We start from the raw sequence: 21,847 nt of genomic DNA on the forward strand, positions 1-21,847 counted from the left end.
ACAGTCAGTGTAAGTCAGCATGGCCCAATCACAGTCAGTGTAAGTCAGCATGGTCCAATCACAGTGTAAGTCAGCATGGTCCAATCACAGTCAGTGTAAGTCAGCACGGTCCAGTCAGTGCAAGTCAGCCCCCAATTACAGTAAGTGTATTGTTGTTGTTGTTTTACTGTTTTTTGCCACACTCAACAATTTTTCAGTTATATGGTGGTGCCCAGATTTTATTGGTGGAAGAGAGATCCCAGATACAATGAACCTGGGAAGAGATCACTGACCTTCCGAAAGTAAAGAGGGAAACTTTCTCACTTATGGGCACAAGCAGGATTTGAACCTGCGCCGAGCAGAGGTGAGAGGTCGTGTGATTTTGAGCACGATGCTCTAACCACTCAGCTACGGAGGCCCCCAGTCAGTGTAAGTCAGCCCCATCCAATAATTTTTCAAAGTACAACACACACTGGTATATGTAGCACAAAATGTATAAGCTACCACATATCCAGTCTATTTTTGTTGAACGTCTTTAATCACCTTTGTGACGGAGCCCCCAGTGATAACTCCCGGTGGAGGGGTGGGGATGTCGATGAAGCCTGTCTGGTTACTGTACTTGGGTGGAATCTGGCACTGGGGTACCTTACAGCAGAGTGGATCCTTAGAGTCTGCAACAAGGCTACAGCCCTGGGTCAATTTGGGGTATTCAGTGCATCTGTGAATATAAAACACAATCCTCAAGTATCCTATCCCACACTTTTGTTTGTGTTCCAATCTTCCTTGAATTTAAATTTTTGTATAGGAGAACTTTTAATTCTTAAGATCTAGTGTAAAAACACTATCAGATGAATTAGATCACTCGACAGTGCATTACTGATTTGCTATTACTGAGGATATCAATACTAAACATTAAAGTGGTTTATCACCTTCTACTGCATCTGTAAATGCCCTGCATAGCATTTTCACATGTACATGTGTAGTCACAGCCATCATACCACTGCTGGCCTTGGGTGTAACTCTTTCCCTTGTAGACGCACACAGCTATAACAGTAAAACACACCTTTCACAAGTGTCATTCATAATTATCAAAGCAAATAGTATTGAGCATGCATTGATACTGTACAAAATGCTCATCATATGGAAAATTTTAACATGAATCCAAGGCTGGAAAAAACATATTTATCATATCAATGTACTAGAGATTCCTCCATTAACTAATACATGCCTTTTCAAAAATATATGTAGCATTTTTTTTATGTGACTTTGTGTACATGATACAATTTAAAAAATCTGTGTCCTCATTTATTCTAGTTTACATTTCTGTAACACATGTACATGTTAGAAGAAAAATGCGAAACTCTTTGCTTTCATGAAGAGCTTTGTGTGAAATTGTTTGCAAAGGATTTCTCCCTTAATTTCACCCTCAGCTCATGAATACAAACATGGACAATCTCATTCACTGTAGTACAAACCTTTAGGCAGGGCTGGAGTTGGGAATGGGTTGGGATTTGGCTGTCCTGAGGGTTGAGGAGTAGGAGCATTGGTAGACCCTGGGAGTGGAGCCTTGGTGGTTGGGGCATTAGTGAATTCACCAACACCTGGATTGAAGCGACACTCTGGTTTCTGGCAACAAGGGTTGGCTGGGTCCTTAGTGAGGTAACACTCACGGGGTAACTGGCCGTATTTTGGACATCTGTGCAAGAAAAAAACATGTGTTTATGAAAAAAATCGGTTACTCTGATCAAGTATTTTTATTTTGTTTTATCATTACTGTTATTATCATTTACTAATCTACTTTCACTTTCATATGAAGATGTTACAATGTTTGTTTTTACATGATGGTCAATCCATGCAGAATCTTCAGTCATATAGATATGTATGGGTAAATGTATATGTACTTACAGCTGTTTTGGCATTGAAAATGTGGGTGTTTTTTTTCGATATGCAAGTGACCACCAGCATTCACTTCATAAATATCATTTTGTTTGAATATATCATAGGATTAAACATTCTTTATGAAGAATTTATCAATGTGTAATCTCTGAACATTTTACTCAAGAAATGAATAAAAGTGCAAAGCACACTTATGTAATGTTTGTGAGTAAAATGTCCGAAGTTTAGACATCGATAAATTCTTTTTAAAAAAATTGATTCTTACAATTTAAAATTGTTCTCTGTATTATCAGTTTTGAAAATTTGAATAGTTTCTCCGCACTATGTTATTTGTTTTCAGGCGTGTATGAATACAAAGCATTTTGGGATTTGGATTTATTGATGTGTAAATTCTCGTTTAACTTTACTTTTGTCCAATCAAAACACACACACACACACATATATATATATATATATATATATATAATTTTCAGACACTGGAGAAGCATATATCAGTGGCATGGTTGAGGACAAACAATATTGATTCCTTATAAATGTAATTCATTATTTCAATAATTTCATATTAACCTATTCTTAAACTACAGGGAATGAAAATCACTTCGCTGTAAGCATGAACTCATTTTAACTGGGTTTGTTGTAATGTGACATTTTCTTGTATACAGTAAAACATGGTTACAGTGAACAAATTTAAAAAATTTGTTTTCCAATATTTTTGCCAATATATTATGCATACCCAAAATACTATGTATACATACCCAAAATACTATGATAAGATAAGATAAGTTTATTCCAATATTGGGCCCAGAGGGAATAACAGTAAGACAGTTTATAAAGAAGGAAATTCAAAAGAGAAAGAAAGTTTACAACATTAACTACAGGTTACATAGACTGAAAACTGCATGTGGATGCAGCATGTTGGGGAAACAAGTACATACATATATGAATTGCTAACCATGTATATACACAAGTAAATGGACAGTATCAGTATTATACCAACATATGAATAATAAACTATAATGGTTTTTGCAGTTTTAAAGCATCACTTCTTTTTCTGAAAGTTTGCACTAAATATTCACTCAATTTGACAATTACTGGTTTGTCTTCATTAATCATCAACCAAGTAAATTTGTCCTTATTTATTAAATAGATGAAATTTTTGTTGAGCTTGTATATACCATTAAAAAACATATTTCTCTCTTCAACATAGAATGGACAATCAGTAAGGAAATGAAATTCATCTTCTACACAATTAAGGTTACATAATTCACACTATATATACTATGTATATAACAGAAAAATTTCCTGCAAGTAAGATTATCAAATTTCAACCAAATGACTATAACTAAACATAACTTAGGTTTTCTAATTTGAACATCTGATTGCATTTTAAATCAAAAATCCTGGAATACTCACTTTTCTGTGCACTCGTAATGTCCAGTCTTCCCATCTGTGCACACACATGTGTAGTCGCAGCCATCATCCCATTTTGCTCCTGTGGCATACTGAAGGCCTTTGTACACACAGAAGTCTAAAAACAAAACAAAACAGAAAGCACTGATCAAAGCATCTCTCTGTATCAAAAGAAATTACATCAAAGCATCTCTCTATATCAACAGAATTACATCAAAGCATATCTCTGTATCCACAGAAATTACATCAAAGCATATCTCTGTATCCACAGAAATTACATCAAAGCATATCTCTGTATCCACAGAAATTACATCAAAGCATCTCTCAGAATTATAAGTAAGATTACAACATTTTTTAAACCTGCTGGTGATGCTAGTTTGAATAAACTAATCATATGATTGGACATTAATCCTGAAAGTGTTTTATCACTATTCAATCATGGAATTTGGCCATCCACTTGTCCAAAGGGACAGTAAAAGCTCTCAATATGGCCAATAAAAATTTCAGCCGATAGCCCACGTAACCCTTGAATAAAAACAATTATTTCTAGTCCCGGAGAAAACAATTTCTTACTGAGGGGTTTAGGAGCTAATGTGGTCTGTCCTGGAGCTTGTGGCATTGGAGTCGGGGTGTTAGCATTTCCTGAAATGACACCAGGTGGAGCAAAAGTGGGAATCATGCCTGGGGATAAAGTTCCTGTGATGTTAGAAAGTAGGGATGGAATGTCACATCGGGGTTCCTGGCAGCACGCGTCCGTGGTAGAGGTTACCATACGGCAACCCTTAGGGAGAGCCTGCGTGTACTTCGGACATCTAAATATAAAACAGCAAACCTCTTCAAAAAGGAAACTTGTTTGAGGGCTACCATCGTTGCAAACCACGCCTATTGTCTCTGTAGGCACTCCAGGACTCGGTAAGCGTGGCTGGCAACGATGGAAGGCTACTGATATTTATAATGCATTATTGGCTGGATATTAAGGCCTGCTGTAATCACATTACATATCTAAATTGACTTCACAATGATGGCCCATTATACAGTTCAACTCAATATGCCTCTAGTCTGAAAATTCAAGATTTTCCATTTTCCTGATGTAATAATTTTTATATCAGTTTAATTACCTGTCATTGCAGGTGTACAGTCCCTCGGAGGCCCTGTCACAAAGACATTTTTTGTCACATCCGTCGTCCCATGACTGCCCCTGGTAGTATTTCACGCCTTTGTACAAACAGTAGTCTGAAACAGCCAAGATTTTCTTGTCTTAACTCATGATAAAACATGTAACTACTATCATAGAGCGAGTGTAAAACTACTCAATCATGTAGTTAGAAATATACTAGAAAATTGGCTGGCTGTAGATTAGGAGAAATAGTCAAAGGTGTTTAAAAGTTAATGACAGACAGGAACAAATAGCTATATACATCACATGAGTGATTTAGGTGACCTAAACCTCTGTGATTGATGCTACTCCAACACTAAAAAGCTGTGACTGATGTTAATCTAGTACTAAAAAGCTGTGACTGATGTTAATATAGGACTATAAAGCTGTGACTGATGCTAATCTAGTACTAATAGATTGAGTTAAGCCATATTTTCCTTTCTTTTAAAAACAATCTATACTGTAGTACTTTGCACACATTTATATGCACATGCAACATAAGAATAAGACTGAATTCCAACTAACTCAAAACAGGAACACCAATGCCTGGTGTTGGGTTGGGATTGAGAGGGTTGGGAGAGGGGGTCGGTTGTCCTGGCAAAGAGGGAGCCAAAGTGATTTGTCCTGTAATGGATCCTAGGTTTCCTTGAAATCCGCAGTCTGGCACCTTGCAGCAGGGATTTCTGAAGTCGGAGATCAGCTTGCACTGAGCAGGTAAGCTGCTATAGCGTGGACACCTGAAACGTAAGCATCACATTAACACCTGCATTAATGGCCTTATGATCTACCTGACATTTTATTTTATTTCCCTTATTTCAAAGAAATTAAAAAGTAAATGTGTTTTACAAATTAGCTTAATGTGCTCTCTTGATTAGTGTAAGTACTTACATATCTGAACAGACATATCGTCCTGTGCTCTGGTCTTTGCATTCACAGTGGAAATCACAGCCATCATCCCATGTCTGTCCCTGCTGGTATTGTTTTCCTTTGTACATACAATAGCCTACAAAAGAAATCAATACGTATTATAATTGTAACACAGGTATAAATAGTAAAACAAAAAATCAGTCATTAATCATCACTATAAATTTGTTATCGTATTATATCTGTCATAGCCACCTATATACAATGACCAGTGAAGAATTGCTTTGATTAACAATGAATTAGGAATATAATGATACCGATGTTGACTCCTGTTCCAGATCCTTGGTACACCCCTGGGGCAAGAGTGGAGACCACCTGTCCTTGTCCAGAAGTTATGTTGGTGACTGGCTGAAAGTTACATTTCGGCATTTGGCAACAAGTGGGGTCACTTTGGTCGGGAACCATGGTGCAAACATCAGGGACGTTCTGATACACAGGACATCTGGAACCAAAACATTCAACTGAACGAGATTTTGAACTTGGTGAATAATGTTAAACTTACGTTCAACTTATTCTTCAATAGCATCTGTTGTTTTATTTTCAAATATTCAAGAATGAAAAATTTAGTAATTCTTCCAAGTACACACTCATTAAATGGTAATTAAACACTAGCAAGTCACTTATCACAAATCAAGGATAAATATCAAAAGTGAGATCGACCATTGGAATGAATAAAAGGACGTTCTTCAACTGCAAATTCATGCCGCAGTAGCTGTCGGAAAACTTTGGAAACAAACACGATGCATAAATAATGAGATAATGAGATACGCAACATGTAATTAATGTAAAGATAACGAACAGTGATCAATCTCATAACAAACATCTTACCCAGTATGTATGTAAACATTTCGAAGGACTTTTTGTGATTTTCTAGTTATCATCTTTAGATTTTGCACCATTTTGACACAAACGAAATTTTACAAAAATCGTAGATCCTATTCCTTTAACAATTACTATGAGTTATACATGAATCATCAAATAATGAATGAACGTGCACCGAATTCTTCAAATTTATTTAATTGGATGTGTGGACATTTAGTACTTTCTTTTCCTCCAATCATATTTCAAGATATATATGTGCTTTGGTGAAAGCATTTTAAGAATAGATACTGTTACAACTGTGGGATAATTCTACCTTTTCTTTCTAAGCAAGGAAATAAAATATAATTTTACATGAAAACAAATTTCTTGCTTCCTTCATTTCTCAAATTACAAATGAATTATATCATCATACTGGACTACTACCAACAAAATATAAATGTGACGTTTAAATATACGATGAAAATAATTTTGTCATAATAAAACCTGATGGTGATTGGCATGTACCATTTCCCACATTCACAGAAGTTCAAACTCTCAAAGAATTTATGCAATCCCATGCCAATTTTCATATATTGTTTGTGCCCATTAAAACATCACATACATTGTAGACTTTTCATTCACATGATTCAGGTTTAAATTTTGGAGGATAGAAGTTCCCAGGACTGTCAACTTGCCATGAAATATAGCGATTCTAAACTATTTACTCCCTGGACTGTTGAACTTGTCATGAAATATAACGATTCCAAACTATTTACTCCCTGGACTGTTGAACTTGTCATGAAATATAGCGATTCCAAACTATTTACTCCCTGGACTGTTGAACTTGTCATGAAATATAGCGATTCTAAACTATTTACTCCCTGGACTGTTGAACTTGCCATGAAATCTAGCGATTCTAAACTATTTACTCCCTGGACTGTTGAACTTGCCATGAAATCTAGCGATTCTAAACTATTTACTCCCTGGACTGTTGAACTTGCCATGAAATCTAGCGATTCTAAACTATTTACTCCCTGGACTGTTGAACTTGCCATGAAATCTAGCGATTCTAAACTATTTACTCCCTGGACTGTTGAACTTGCCATGAAATCTAGCGATTCTAAACTATTTACTCCCTGGACTGTTGAACTTGCCATGAAATCTAGCGATTCTAAACTATTTACTCCCTGGACTGTTGAACTTGCCATGAAATCTAGCGATTCTAAACTATTTACTCCCTGGACTGTTGAACTTGCCATGAAATCTAGCGATTCTAAACTATTTACTCCCTGGACTGTTGAACTTGCCATGAAATCTAGCGATTCTAAACTATTTACTCCCTGGACTGTTGAACTTCCTATGAAATCTAGCGATTCTAAACTATTTACTCCCTGGACTGTTGAACTTCCCATGAAATATAGCGATTCTAAACTATGATCTACAAGTTCTGTAACACACACCTGTTGACACATCTGTAGATTCCTCCATAAGCATCGTCACAAGTACACTTATAGTTACAGCCATCAAACCAGACCTGGCCCTGGCTGTACTGTTTACCATTGTAAATACACACATCTGTAATATCAAATTATTCTTTTATAAATCTAGTATAGCTACAATTTATAACTTATATTTAAAATCCCAACTACTTGTAGAATTGGGCAGACCTTTATACTTTTGATAAAACTACCATACAGATTTCATAACCTTGACTTGAAAATTGAAAATAAAAATTATGTCATCATAAAATGAAGTGTAAAGGTGCTGACGAGGTTTGGGTGTGGTTGGCCGTTGCGTGGTGGTGGGGCGCTGAGTGACTGTCTGTACTGGAGAGTAAGAACCGCTGTGAATACTGGTGACAGGGTTGAAGTTACACTCGGGCTTCTGGCAGCAGGCATCGTTAGGATCCTGGATCAAGTAACAGTAAGGTTTGGGCAGGTTGGAGTAGACACGGCATCTATAAAACAGCGACACACACAAAAATTAATTCATTTCCCAGTCAATACACGAATTATCAACAAACAAAAAATATCACAGCACCACACACAAAAATTCATTCATTTCCCAGTCAATACACCTATCACCTGTGTACTGTTAATGACTCACAAAGAATAGATGAAATATTAGAGATCGCATACGATACAATAATTATATTTTCAATTTTACCTTTGATATCTTTATCACTTGAAATGATAGCCATTTCCTCATGAATGTGAACAATGTGCGCATGCATTTTGAAAAATGCAATATGACTATTCTAAAGAATGGAAATATTCTGACAAAAATGAAAGTAAAATTTAAATTTCCATTTTGAAAATACACAAGGGCATGATCAGCAACACTTCACGCCAGGATACTTTTCATGAAACGCTAACCTCACACAGTACATATTGCATAAAGCGTCTCAGTTCATGCCCTCACAGATTTTCAAAAATGAAATTTATTTCTTAATCTCTACAATACTGGTGCAGTTGTACATGTAATTAAAATGGCAAAAATACTATAATCCAATTGTTATGTTTACTTACATAAATGCAAAGAAAATATTCTTATTCTTGTTCTTCTGTAATTAGAAGCCCCCCCCCCCCCCCCCCCCCCCCCCCCCCCCGAGTTGAGGAGTGGAAATTTTTCCATACCTTTGTGTGCACTTCCATTTTCCAGTGGTGGCATCTTCACATGTACAGATGTAGTCGCATCCTTCATTCCACTGTTCACCTTGAAGATGTTTCTGTCCATTTCTCAAACAAAATCCTGTCAAAAACATCTTAAAATACAAGCAAATTGACTCAATTTTACATTGCATTTTAATTTAGTTCTGTGAGTACTAAGTATTTGTTTTCTTCATTAAATAAACTAGAAGCTACCCTAATATGACCATACTTCCCCCAACACGGAACATTTAATTGGTTCTTACCAGTGGTTTGGACCTTGATACACATCTGATTATAAGTGACCTTTGTGTTAAGTATGAATTTCTAGCATCTCTTCATTACAGAGTTATCACCCCTGACACTGGGTGTGCTGGATAACAGACAGACATGGTGATTCCTGTGTGCCCCATCTACAGCAGTTTTTCCCTTACATAGCTGTTACCGATAAACAGTACCATTTCCAAATGGCCAAATACTAAAGACTTTGTTTCCCATTTCAAGACTTAAGAAATACCCAGCATCGGACCACTACGACACTGTAATTCAAGGCTCATAAGTGAGCAAGTGACAAATCGCGATCCATATGTCAATGTGACTGATGTCATGTGGTATAATGTGACGTATGATTTTTTTGTTTGCATTGTTGAAAGGCGGATCAGCAACGAAACACTCTCCCTTTCCCCAGTGAGAAATGTATTTGAAAATGAACATGACAATGCTTACTTGGTAAATCATTAATTCGAATATAATATCTTTGTTTTAATCTATTTTAAAATTATTCAATCATCATACAGAGAAAGATGATTTACAACAGTGATTAGCGTACAAGTAGATGCTGACAACGAGAAAACAGCATGTGTATCAAACCTAAGTATCTTATTGTACACGTTGACTTTCTATTCCATAGAAGGTTGATAACAGTGCTGCGATGTAAATTAAGAGAGAGGAAAAAAAAAAAGTTCCAGCTTTTGGTTGTCAAGGGGGTGTGTCCCCATACCAAACCAGGTTAAACAAACATAACCTGCATTCCTCAATTGGAATTTGACCAATCAGAGACAACGATACAATAAGAATTAAATCATTTCCAAAATAAATGCCATTTGTTTATATTGTAGAAAATTTCCAGTTCGTTCTATTTTCACACTATTTTCCCCATTTGAATGGATATGGTACCATTCGCAAATGGTAAGGGGGAAATGCTGACTTATAATGTAAATATTATATAAGGTTCCAAATTTCTGGGAAAAGTGGATTTCGCTATAAATTTTGAAACATTTTTCTTGATTAATATTGAACATTTTGACTGAAAATGATTCAAAGAGTAACCTACCGACAGGTCGCGGGGTGGAGGAAGCAGGACGGCTGGTGGATGCTGTGTTATAGATGACGGTGTATGGGCGGGGACTGTAGTTCTGGTACAGATCTGTTATGCTGGGGGGCTGGACCACTCCGTGCCCAATGTTACTCTGACCAAAGGTCGGGACAATGGGGGTATTGGGGTTTGGACATTTGGGTTTCTGACAACAGTTGTCATTGGGATCAGTTTCAAAGGTGCATTCTGCTGGGAGGTTGAAGTAGGTGGGGCATCTGTTGATAAATCATAAAAGTTATATCGACACAATCAACTCCAGAGCTCCTAGAAAAACGACCAACAATTACAATCCTGACAGAATGTAACCTACCCCTTCAAAATGTATACAATGGGAGTCTAGCGGCATAGACTTGTCCCTTGACATCACTAATGATCATATCATAAATATTACTTTAAATTCATTACCAAAATTTAAAAAGAAGTTAAATTTATAATGTTGTTTCATTAATAGCAATGATCATGTGACTGAAATCAGTTGACCTTTCATTGCATCTGTACGATCCCGTGCTGGCGTCTTGGCACTGACATGTGTATTTACATCCATCTTGCCAGGTCTGGTCTTGGATGTACATTTCTCCTTTGTATAGACAACCCTCTGACATAAAAAAAATTGAATCAACTTTTAATATGGTTTTTACATGGTCAGTAAATTCCATATATGGAACTTAGTTCATCCTCAAGTTCCTGGAAACAATTTTTTACATATAGTTGATCATGGAAATTAGCAAAGGAAAATAATCCATGCATGCAATGGTTATAAATATATTCAAGACAACATAAGTATGTGTTGTTCATGGTATATATTGAATATCTATCAGCAATTTTGTCGTACTGAGTGAAGGAGCCACGAATCCAGTTCCTCCTGTTCCTGGGACAGGCTGACCGCCTGTTGGGAGGGTTGGAACTGCCTGAGGGACAGGTGGGTGGAGTACATTGATGAGACCACCACTGCCAATGGTTCCCAGGTTATTGGTTGAAGTCAATAAAACTCCATTTTCACACTCAACCACTGGGCAGCATTGTCCAGCTTTCTTTACTTCGTAGCAACCCTTAGGTAAGTTGTTGTATTTCGGGCATCTATAATAGATGAAATATCACATGTACAGTGTATGTTCAAATCACGCAAGTCTTTTTTAAATACATATTCTACAGAAACATTCTTGTAGTAATTTCTAGACTAGTATTTTTCTGGTGTACAAGAAAAATTGAATGTTTACATTATAATATTCCTGCATTACAAAAGTTTGCTTTAACTTACGTATTGGTGCATCTGTAATATCCATAAATAGCATTCTCACAGACACACTCTGTGTCACAGCTGACCTTCCAACCTTGTCCTTCACTGTAGGCCTTGCCCTGATACATGCAACGATCTAAAAATAAGACGTTAGTCATACAGTAGAATATCGGCTACATCCTTCTACTTTGAAGACTGAATAACATATCGGCCATAGATAGAACATATTAATTTCAAATTCACCTGTTGTACCGGGAGTTGGTTTTACATCTAAAATAGAAAGAAAGATTTGAATCAATAGTTCTGCACTATTTTTTTTAATTCATCTAAATATAATTTAGATTTACCGTGATTACTAAAGACTAAGTAGCAATTGGCATCTCAAATCTCTACAATTTTACAAAGTGCCTAAATTCCCATCATACTGAACCATGTAAATCTTCATACCACACAGATTGCAATATTTTCTGCAGTTGACGGAGGCCCATGAGGTAAATCCTGTGCACACATCATTGCCATACCTCTCACAGTTGGAAAGTTGATCAACACAAGGTGGTGGGGTAGTCGGCGTTTTTCCTGAAATTTATTTAGACTCAAGTCTAAGGAAAATAATCACTACAAATATCAATTTTGGTTCATGACAAAATCTACATCCATTTGAGTCATCTCAGAGAGGTCTACCCAGAAAAGATGGTCTGCCTACAATTGTGTATCTCTCACTATAGCGAGATATTCTCGCCAAAACGCGATTACCCCCCTTTCACAGGTGTTTTGGCGTCTTTATTGAAAATAATGGCAAACTCCGTGCAGGGCTGAATAAGTGCGACACACACTCAACATGACGCGAATTGTTTCTATAAAATTGACAACACAATCAAGAAATTATATAATTTATATTATAATTTAAATAATAAGTTATATAATTTCAAGTCGTTCTACCAATGTTGGCTACATACAATTTATCACCCGTTCCAAGTAAACATTGAACTTTTGCAACGGAACTTCGGAAGACGTAATTTTCCCGCGCCGTGATGCAAAAATAATCTAATTCTAAAATGAACACGTCTTGTTCCGAATAAGGGCAGGCGACGAATAGTAATATAATATTATATTTATGTAAATGTTTCTTTCTTACACAAATTTCAGTAGCATTGCATATCCTAACATTTTTTCAATAAACGTCAATATACCACACCCTGCCTGAGCTGCGTTGAGTCATTTTCAACATTTTCAAATAGTTCCGATACGTACCAACTCCAACTCCGCTGATGGAGCCCGTTCCGGTGAATGATCCGGTCTGGGTGTTGAATTCACAGACAGGCTGAGCACAGCATTCTCCGGCCTTCTTCACCATGTGACAATATGGCGGAAGGGACTGATATCGTGGGCAGCTGGAAAAAATGGGGATAACATTGAAAAGAATGTTAGTATTTATTCATTTAAAAGATAAGAGTAAATACATATGACATACTTTTTAAAGAAAACCACTGTTAAAAGGTTTATATCACAACGGTTTTCAAAATATACGAAGAAAAGTATCGACTACCATCGAAAGTAGGAAAATATCTCATCAAACCCCCACCCCCACACATTATTTCGAAAAAGGGAGATAACTCCGATTAAAAAAAAATAGACCTTGGCATTATCTACGATCGGGCCATCCCCACTGCAAATATCTCTACCATACAAAGAAGTAGGCATTTTGTTTTTGAATAGGATTTAGAATAGTATACATATACATTTTGTGAAAATAAGTGCTTGCATGGATCGAATACCTTAGAATTGATGAGAAACCCCATTTCAAAAGACTTTAGTCATTTGACTTACAGAGATTCACATTTGTAAAGTCCCGTGTTGCCATTGGTACATGTGCACTGGTAAGAACAACCATCCTTCCAGGATTGACTTTCGTAATATTGTTTCCCCTTGTACATACACACGCCTGCAAAATACCATAAACTGTAGTCCATGTTGTGGGGAAGCTGCGTATAGATTTAGCAAATTTAGAAGGGTGTCAGAGGTATGATGTTGGATTCCTCTTTAGTTAGAAAATTTTAGCTGAAGATGTTAATCATCAGATTAACATAATGTACCCGTGGTCACACCCCCTTGAATCTGCCTCTGTGATGAGAGGATATAAAATAGTGTTTTAAAAGTTTGAATCGTAAACTTTTTTGCTCTTTGTATCAACATAAGTATGCTTCAATACCGACTCCAGTTGCAGTCTGGGCAGGGCTGGTTTGCTCAAAGGTTTGTAGGTTCTGGTTAAAGTTACAGACAGGTTTCTGGCAACATTCCTGAGGGTCACGGACAAGCGTGCATTCCGCGGGCAAGTTGTAGTAGAGAGGGCATCTGAAAAACGCACTCTTGTTAGAAAACATTTACCGTCAATTCAATGCATGGATTCATAAGAGAAAAACAACAACGAAGGTCCATCTCAAGATATTAAAACTGGATTAGTCCTATGCAGGAAATGGTGTTATTGGCCAGAGTAGTCCAGTGTGTGTAAAATCTAAGTGACTGTAGGGGAGGTGGGGGGGGGGGGGGTCGTACTTGTTGTAACATTTGTATCGTCCGCTGGCACTGTCCTCACAGACACATTCGTAGTCGCATCCATCGGTCCATTTCTCCCCGGGGCTGTACGACTTTCCTTTGTAGTTACATTTTCCATCTGACAAACAAATATTAAGTGATTATGTATACTTTGAACAGAAAATTGACCATTGTAAACTTGACTATTGATTGTGTATCTCTTTTACTATCACCGAATTTTCATATATTATAGAGTATGAAATAACGACCAATTACTCAATGACCCAATATCATTGATATACTGCTTGACTTGTAACCTAACTCCGACATGAAAATAGAACCTAAATGATTAGAGAAGACTTTAAAACAACGCTTACAAAACCCTACAGCGCTGACACTCGAACCACAGAAGCCACAGAATTTCCGGCAGTTGTCCTCTGCCCATCCTTGATACAGAGGGTTGTTACAGACGGAATCCCCATAGTTGGGACAGTTTTGGAGAAGATCCACACAGGGCGGTGGAGCGGTTGTATAAAGTGCTAAAAATATATACATGTATAGGTACATTCACTACAAATAGTCATTGACTGGGGTGCAATGGTAGGTGTGAAGGAATGCAAGGTTTCTACGTACCAATGTGCAATCTTTCAATACCGTGTTCAATGCGAGCAATATGGAATGCATTGCAAATATAATGTTCATTTTTACCATAAAATATGTGATCAGGAATGGATTTCTACACGAATTTTAAATGTATGTTAATGTTGTGTTAATAACTTACGGTTACAAAATGCACAGTATCGTTGACAGTTGTCATGGGCCCACGGAGCATAGTCCACACAGACGCTTTCCCCGTAACGTTTGCAATCAGCGAGGGAGTCCTGGCAAGGATCGGGCTGGAGAGTAACTCCTGTAGAAAATATTGATGCATTTATCGAAAAGAGTGGGAAGAAATGAGAGACTCGGGGAGTCTAATAGTCAAAGGAACGAGAACAAAAATACATACCAGAATTTGTGTTAGAGACTGGAGGAGCAGTTGCTCTCACTGCAATATGGAAAGACATTATTTATTTAAACGTCTTTCAAAAATTGTAAAATTTTCAAAACAAACATAGTTTTCTGAAAACCTCCGATAATACTGATGTTTCACCTTGACAAGCCTTCTGGATGATTTGGGTTGCGATGGAGTTTAGCTGATCATAACTGCTGACTGTAAAGGTGTTAGAGCTGTCTGGATCATCGGCAATGCTATGAAGCTCGTTGATGTCGACACCATTTCCAACACCAACAGCTAACATGGAGATGTGGTTCTGACGCGCTTGGTCCGCTGCGGTAGCGGTGGCTGAAGAGCTGGAAGATTTACCGTCGGTGATGACAACAGCGATCCTAGGGACGTTTGGACGCGCTCCGCTTGTCTGAGAAAACATCTGTTGCGACATGTAGTCGATGGCACTGCCCGTGTTGGTCCCACCACTCATGTAATTGATGCCGTCAATTGCAGTCATAAGACCAGCACTTGTCGTGTGCATATTGAGCGGGAACTCAATAGACGGATAATTGCTGAACTGCTCGACACCAACATGGACTTTGTCGGCACCAACGTCAAGTTGACCCGTGATACCCTTTAGGAACGACTTCAGTTTGTTGAAATTGGTTGATCCAATACTACCACTACCATCGACAAGGAAGACTATATCTGCACGCTGTAGACATGTTTGTTTTTGAGACGACACAGTTGGAACTTCTGAAAACGAATGATAATGTGTCAATGAGAGTTCTTATTAGTGTGTTACCAAAATAACAGAGTTAAATGACGAAAGGCCAATAAATACTTAATGTGGTATTTACATACCACTCATTGTTCGGTATGCGAGTGGGTAAGAAAGACTGTTAAGAGATGAATAGCTATCGGCTGTTAAAGAGTAACGACTGTAGGGTGACGTGGCCGCTGTTGCGAACTGTTGTACGTGTCCACCAGTGCCCACTCCCACTGTGTACAGTTTGATACCATTATTCTTTGCCTGTTGGGCCGTTTGCAAAAAGGCTTGCGTGTTGGCTGGTAGTCCATTGGAAACGAGGACTCCAATATGCGGCACGTTGCTGCGCCCACCATGTACAGTGGAGAAGCTGTTTGCCATCATATACTTGAGGCCTTCGGTGGTGTATCGAGCCGTGGCCGGTCTGTACTGCATATTGTCAATGGCATTGAATAATGTTGCCTTGTTGGAGTACTGGTTGAGGTAGAACGCGTTGTAGGCGCCATCACTGAAGGTGACTACGCTTACTCGAGTACACTGCGGCGCTATGTTGTAGTTATTTATCGTAGCTTTGATGAAGTCTAGTTGCATTCGGTAATAGTCGGCTCCTACATAGGATGATGAATCTACCAAAAATGTCACGTCCTCGGGTATGCATTCTGCAAGATGTGCAAAATGATTCATTTTATGGTGTTATTTGACGATACTGTCATCCTTGCCCAGAAAAGCACTTGAAGCCAGAGAGCCGTTGAAAACGAAGCACAAATATTTCCAGTAGTGAAACAGCAGTCCACGGAAGCTTCTCCATAAAACGCCGCAAAAGCAGGTCGGTAACAGTTTATATTTCATAAGCACCAAAGCAGAGGAGAAAAAGCATTCTTTGTTTGTTTTTGCAATTTCATAAGCGATATTAAAGATTTATTTGATCAAGTCGTTCAATACCAAACGTAATATTCATCTCGGCAGAAAGCTGGTTGTAAGCAATGCAAAACGTTCTTTGAATGTTTGAAGATCCGATATTTGATGCTTCTCTGAGACTTAACCAGAGGGTATTACCTGATCTTTGTAGGGGCTGTTAAACTGACTCTTGATATCACTTAGTTAATGAGCTGATTGCAAACGTTTATTAAAGCTGTCAGCATTGCTGGGTTTGACATGGTAGAATGTGGCAACAAGAGATGCACGTAATGCAGTATTATACGATCCGTAATTCATGTTCGTTAATGCTTGCAATTCGTTTTAACTTTAGCTTGCCACTAAAAACAAAAACACTTTAGCTTGCTGTTGTAAACTTTCTACAATCAATAATCGTTGTTTAGATAATCTGAAACATTTTTCTCTGGTTTGTAATAATACTGATTGGTGTACTTACGTTGGGAAGCTAGTTGCTTCCGCACTGAAAAATAAAATGGAACGGTGTTAATATTAGTATATTGAAATGTTTGTTAAAGATTTATTACAGTAGGAATAGTCGATTACAGAAGACTTAACCTTTGCGAACTAAACCAATCCTTCTTTTCGATGTCGTCACATGACTTTTATTTATCTATTAACACCATGTTGTGGAACATGTTGCGAGACATGCAACTCTTAAAGTTGATGAATTTTAAAGAATTCCCAAACAAAATTATCATGTTTATGAGCGACCTCCCAGATATTTAAGAAGGAACTGCATGTGTAAACTATGGTACCTTCAGTGGTATATGAACATTCTTTGGAAATTAGAAACTGCTCTGTAAAATTTTGAACACAGTATAAAAATGTCATTGCAATTGAAATAGTTTGTCGTTTTAATTTCTGTTCAAGAAACAAAAATGATGCTCATTTCTCAGCCGTCTTTTTTTTTTTTAAATAATTTTCTTTTTCTTTTTTTAAATCATATGATGAACAAGAGACTTTGTGTTCTTGAATTGCAATTGCCTAATTTTATTCGTGTATGGAATATATCGAAAACAGACACGAGGTCAAAGATAAGTGACTGAAGTCTGAGAAGCGTCCAGACGTTATACAACATGGAAACGGATTTGCGTGGTTTTACAGCATGATTGACCACATATCTAAGCAAAAACTAGAACGGTTCATTAAAACTAATATCAGTTTTTAAAGATGGATTTTTGATAATTTTTGTTATAATTAAAAAGGAGGAAGATAAGGAAGATATGGCATACAAATTAAGGATATACGATACCCCCTAACAATGTTATAGAATTTTGTGAAACTGTTTGTAAATGTTTTGATATTACTAAAATTCAACTTTTAACACATAATTTTCCTATGAAACCTTCTTTTCTTTTTCAATATTCACAAATCTTTACTTGAAAGTACAATGGAAAAACATTAACCATAAATTAGAATCCTTCCAAAACGTCTTTTTATAGGCGCATTTCATGTATTAATACCGATTGACATTAAATGATAATGATAATAGAAAATCCCACGTAACCACAACAAATTTTCACTTCATTTAATGCGTCCAAAATCCTGGGTATCCTATGACCTTAATTGAAACTTTGATAAATTCATCAATCCAATTTCAATTTGATCACAATGCCCGATTTTTAAGCAACAATTCATTAAAGATAATTAAAATAAGCCCCTTTTGTTTTGTAATTACAATTTAAAACTTTAAAAATCCGTACATTCCTGATTAAAGGTCATTTCAGCATAAACATGTATATATTTACCTTTTGCTGCATGCAGCACTACGAAAAGTGCCAGAAGAATGCCGAACCGGTACATCCTTAAGGCTAGTCGAAAACGAAAGATTAAATTGGCCTTGGAAATGGAACTTTTATAGTCGGCACCGTCAGATGGCGTAGGGAGGCGAAGGATTGGGTCTGCGTTGACCTTAAACCTGGTGTAGGCCTTATCTTACGGTACAGTGTGTAGTGACTAGTAAATGTTTAGTAGGAATTGGCACTAATCATATCATAGTGCACTTATTTGATTTCTTGCATTTCGGAAGGTGTGAAAAATAGGACAGATGTTTTGAAAATTGGGTTGCAGTCGTAGTATCTTACAATGTTGTGGGTTGCAGAATTTTTATCGATGGGTTCTATTGGTTTTTTTGTACGTAAATACATATTGACGAGCCGTGAAAATACTGTATAAATCTTTTTTAATGTCACTATGTCTAAACTCACATTTGTTTCTTCAATATTTGTTAGTTAAAGTTTTTGAATATTAGAGAAGAGAATACTGGTAGTTTTCGTGTCGTCTGCGAAGCATACTGAACTACTTTGTCCGCCATCCGTGCGTCACACCTTGAGACTTCACAGACAACACCGGTAGAACTTTGATAATTAGTATGTTCTTCTTGTATGACGGAAATTCAATAACTACCATGAATAAAGACACCAATACCGGTAAATGCGAATAACATATGTATTCTCTTGAACACTCCAGATGCATATCCTATTTTAATTCAAAAGACAATATGGCGACGAACTGCTATCGGGTTTTCTTGTCCTATATAACTACCCTACGCACACCCGAGTTTGTCTAACATTAATTCAACGTAGGGAAAATAGCCTGCATGCTGTATATGAAAATCTCGACCATGTAATATTTTTCCTGGCAAAAAGATTTTTTTCCATGGCGTTGGGTATGATCAGATGATCATATCATTAGCCTTTATTGTTCGTCATGTTTTTGCTTTTTATTGTTCTCTTTTACATTGTTGAGTTAGTCAGTATTCTGTAACATTGAACAGTATTATGTAACACTAATTATAGATGGGGAAATCAGTTTTGATGTGTTCAAATATTGTGACAATGCGCAATATATGCCGACTTCCCATTGATAGGTTGTGAACTTTTTTTCGTCATTTGTTATATTTAATAAATGACATTTTCATTCTCATTCAGATTTTCTTGTTATAAAGCATTTAAAGCAAAAACAAGCTGTTTCAGTTAAGAAAACAGAGTAAGACATACATTTACTGTATTTGAAAATCTCGACCATGGATATATTTTCTAGCAACATGAATTTGTCCATTTCTCCAATGATAACTAGCATGTATTGGGTAATATTGCTAACTAATTTCAGCCATTAGTTCACCCTCATAAGTCATCTGGATTCAGCTGAAGGCCAAAGGAGTTAACAGAAACTGGCTAAAGTAAAACAAAATCATAACTCAAAAGTAGAATATCAATTCATTTAATGGGTGTAAAAGCCCGACTTTCGATAGAATATATATGCAAATGTTCTACAAATCCCCTATCTTTGCTCCTCACGAAAATATTAACAGCTGTGAAGGAGAAACATCAAACGTACTGTGCGACAACGTATGCCAGAAGCGGTGTAAATCGAATGGGGATTCTTAAGAGTTCTGGATAACTTTTAGTAAATTTAAAATCGAAAAACGTTTCTCAAATCAATAACATCAAAACGTATAATTTTTCTACACTTTACACGATCATTCATCTCGATGAATTAAACACTAGACTTTTTGACATCATAGACAGTTCCTTCTTCAGCAAAAAAAGTGTAAAAAAGGAAATATTCGCATCTAGTAATCAGTCATCCAAAGCATTACTTTGTTAAACACCCCCTGATTCAACGCACAAGTACTATGAAGCTGAAATAAAAAATATACTGGAGTTCCTCATTGACAATATCTTCGTAGTCTTTGGTGATCAGGTCTGTTGGAATTTCCGTGGCATCGAATTGTGCTCCTTTTTAGCTGACCTGTTTTTATATTCGTATGAAGCAGAGTTTATTCAAAAGCTTCTACGTGAGAAAAAAATCTTTTGCTGTGGCCTTCAACTCGACATTTAGATATACTGACAACGTTTTCTCTATTAAGAACAATCATTTTCATTCATATGTTAATTTCATATATCCCCGTGAGCACAAAATAAGACAATACAAAGTCCTCCACATCTACTTCGTACTTAGATATTTTATTGAATATGAATATTTACAGTGAACTAAGAACTCAATTATCTGACAAAAGGGATGATCTCAGCTTCTCCATCGTCAAATTCCCATACCGGTATATAAGTAGCAATATTTTATTATCACCTGAATATGGTGTTTACATGTTTATCTCCCAACTGATTCGATACACAAGAGTTTGCCCTGCGTATGATAAATTTTTATACTTTCTTTGCCAGAAGTGGGGTAAGGTGCCTAGGAGGAGTAAACATCCCCTATCGACCGGTCACACCCGCCGTGAGCCCTGTATCTTGATCAGGTAAACGGAGTTATCCGTAGTCAATTCAGTGTGCTAGGAACGGCTTAGGTATCAAACAGGTCAGATGGCATTTGACCCAATGATAACAACCATTGGCAAACTAGATCATTATAAACACCATATCATTTGCGAAATGCTGACTTTAAACGAGACTGTTGAAACCCCTGAAACATCAACTTGTTTGTCAGTAGTTTGCCTCCTTTTTTAAAATTTTTTTTTTCAACATTCTGTAAATAGTTCATGGTATATCTTCATAATATATACATGTAATATAGAATTACAGAAGTGTTTATTTCTTTTAGAGAGAGAGAGAGAGAGAGAGAGAGAGAGAGAGAGAGAGAGAGAGCTATGAAAATATTTGGTTCCATCTGTTCCAAAGGGCATCAACATTTTCAGTATCACCATTTTTATAAGAAATGAATTTTTGTGTTTCATAGAATAACTTTAAAAATGATATTGCAAAACGCACACTCAATTTTTTCTCTGTACACCTTGCTGTATAAATATTATATAAGGATGCCTACTATAATATTACTATAATATATAATATACTATAATATATATGGATGCCTACTATAAAAGACTTTTGTAAAGACTAGTTGACAATTTGTTCTCTGTTCTAAGTAAAATTCAAAATCAGTTAGAAATGATTGAACACAATTACATTCCCATATTATATGTTCTATTGTTTCCTCCTCATTGTGACAAAAGGTACACATTTTTTAGTTCATTTTTTTAAATTTTAAATAAAAATGAGTTTGTTGCTAAAATTTTATTAAGTATTCTATATTAAAACCATTGAAGTTTACTATTTTTTGTTATTATGAAAGGTACTTTGTGGATTATTTTCCACTCAGTATTATCTATTTCTAAGAGTTCACTCCATCCAGTTTGCCTCTATTTAAAAACTGATCATAGCAGAACAAGCGCTTGTG

At 36.6% G+C, this 21,847-nt stretch overlaps 1 protein-coding gene across 1 annotated transcript in view; it reads right to left on the reverse strand.

Moving 5' to 3' along the window:
- LOC125672664 (uncharacterized) overlaps nt 1–18,481 on the reverse strand; it is a 56,751-nt gene extending 38,270 nt beyond the window's left edge. The window contains exons 1-29 of the mRNA XM_048908865.2: nt 18,400–18,481; nt 17,088–17,111; nt 15,811–16,374; nt 15,109–15,702; nt 14,965–15,003; nt 14,740–14,868; nt 14,336–14,497; nt 13,980–14,097; nt 13,636–13,778; nt 13,254–13,368; nt 12,678–12,817; nt 11,874–12,002; nt 11,670–11,696; nt 11,448–11,562; nt 11,022–11,266; nt 10,670–10,784; nt 10,148–10,404; nt 8,803–8,917; nt 7,936–8,123; nt 7,627–7,741; nt 5,623–5,807; nt 5,330–5,444; nt 4,967–5,178; nt 4,404–4,518; nt 3,859–4,097; nt 3,289–3,403; nt 1,455–1,675; nt 909–1,023; nt 523–697 (exon numbers count right to left, since the gene is read on the reverse strand). Of these exons, the coding sequence (XP_048764822.2) occupies nt 523–697; nt 909–1,023; nt 1,455–1,675; nt 3,289–3,403; nt 3,859–4,097; nt 4,404–4,518; nt 4,967–5,178; nt 5,330–5,444; nt 5,623–5,807; nt 7,627–7,741; nt 7,936–8,123; nt 8,803–8,917; nt 10,148–10,404; nt 10,670–10,784; nt 11,022–11,266; nt 11,448–11,562; nt 11,670–11,696; nt 11,874–12,002; nt 12,678–12,817; nt 13,254–13,368; nt 13,636–13,778; nt 13,980–14,097; nt 14,336–14,497; nt 14,740–14,868; nt 14,965–15,003; nt 15,109–15,702; nt 15,811–16,374; nt 17,088–17,111; nt 18,400–18,454 (4,881 nt within the window). The 5' untranslated portion in view covers nt 18,455–18,481. The remainder of the gene's footprint in view (nt 1–522; nt 698–908; nt 1,024–1,454; nt 1,676–3,288; nt 3,404–3,858; nt 4,098–4,403; nt 4,519–4,966; nt 5,179–5,329; nt 5,445–5,622; nt 5,808–7,626; nt 7,742–7,935; nt 8,124–8,802; nt 8,918–10,147; nt 10,405–10,669; nt 10,785–11,021; nt 11,267–11,447; nt 11,563–11,669; nt 11,697–11,873; nt 12,003–12,677; nt 12,818–13,253; nt 13,369–13,635; nt 13,779–13,979; nt 14,098–14,335; nt 14,498–14,739; nt 14,869–14,964; nt 15,004–15,108; nt 15,703–15,810; nt 16,375–17,087; nt 17,112–18,399) is intronic.
- Between the last annotated feature and the right edge of the window lie 3,366 nt (nt 18,482–21,847).

This window comes from Ostrea edulis, chromosome 1, assembly GCF_947568905.1.
Source record: "Ostrea edulis chromosome 1, xbOstEdul1.1, whole genome shotgun sequence".
NCBI lineage: Eukaryota > Metazoa > Mollusca > Bivalvia > Ostreida > Ostreidae > Ostrea > Ostrea edulis.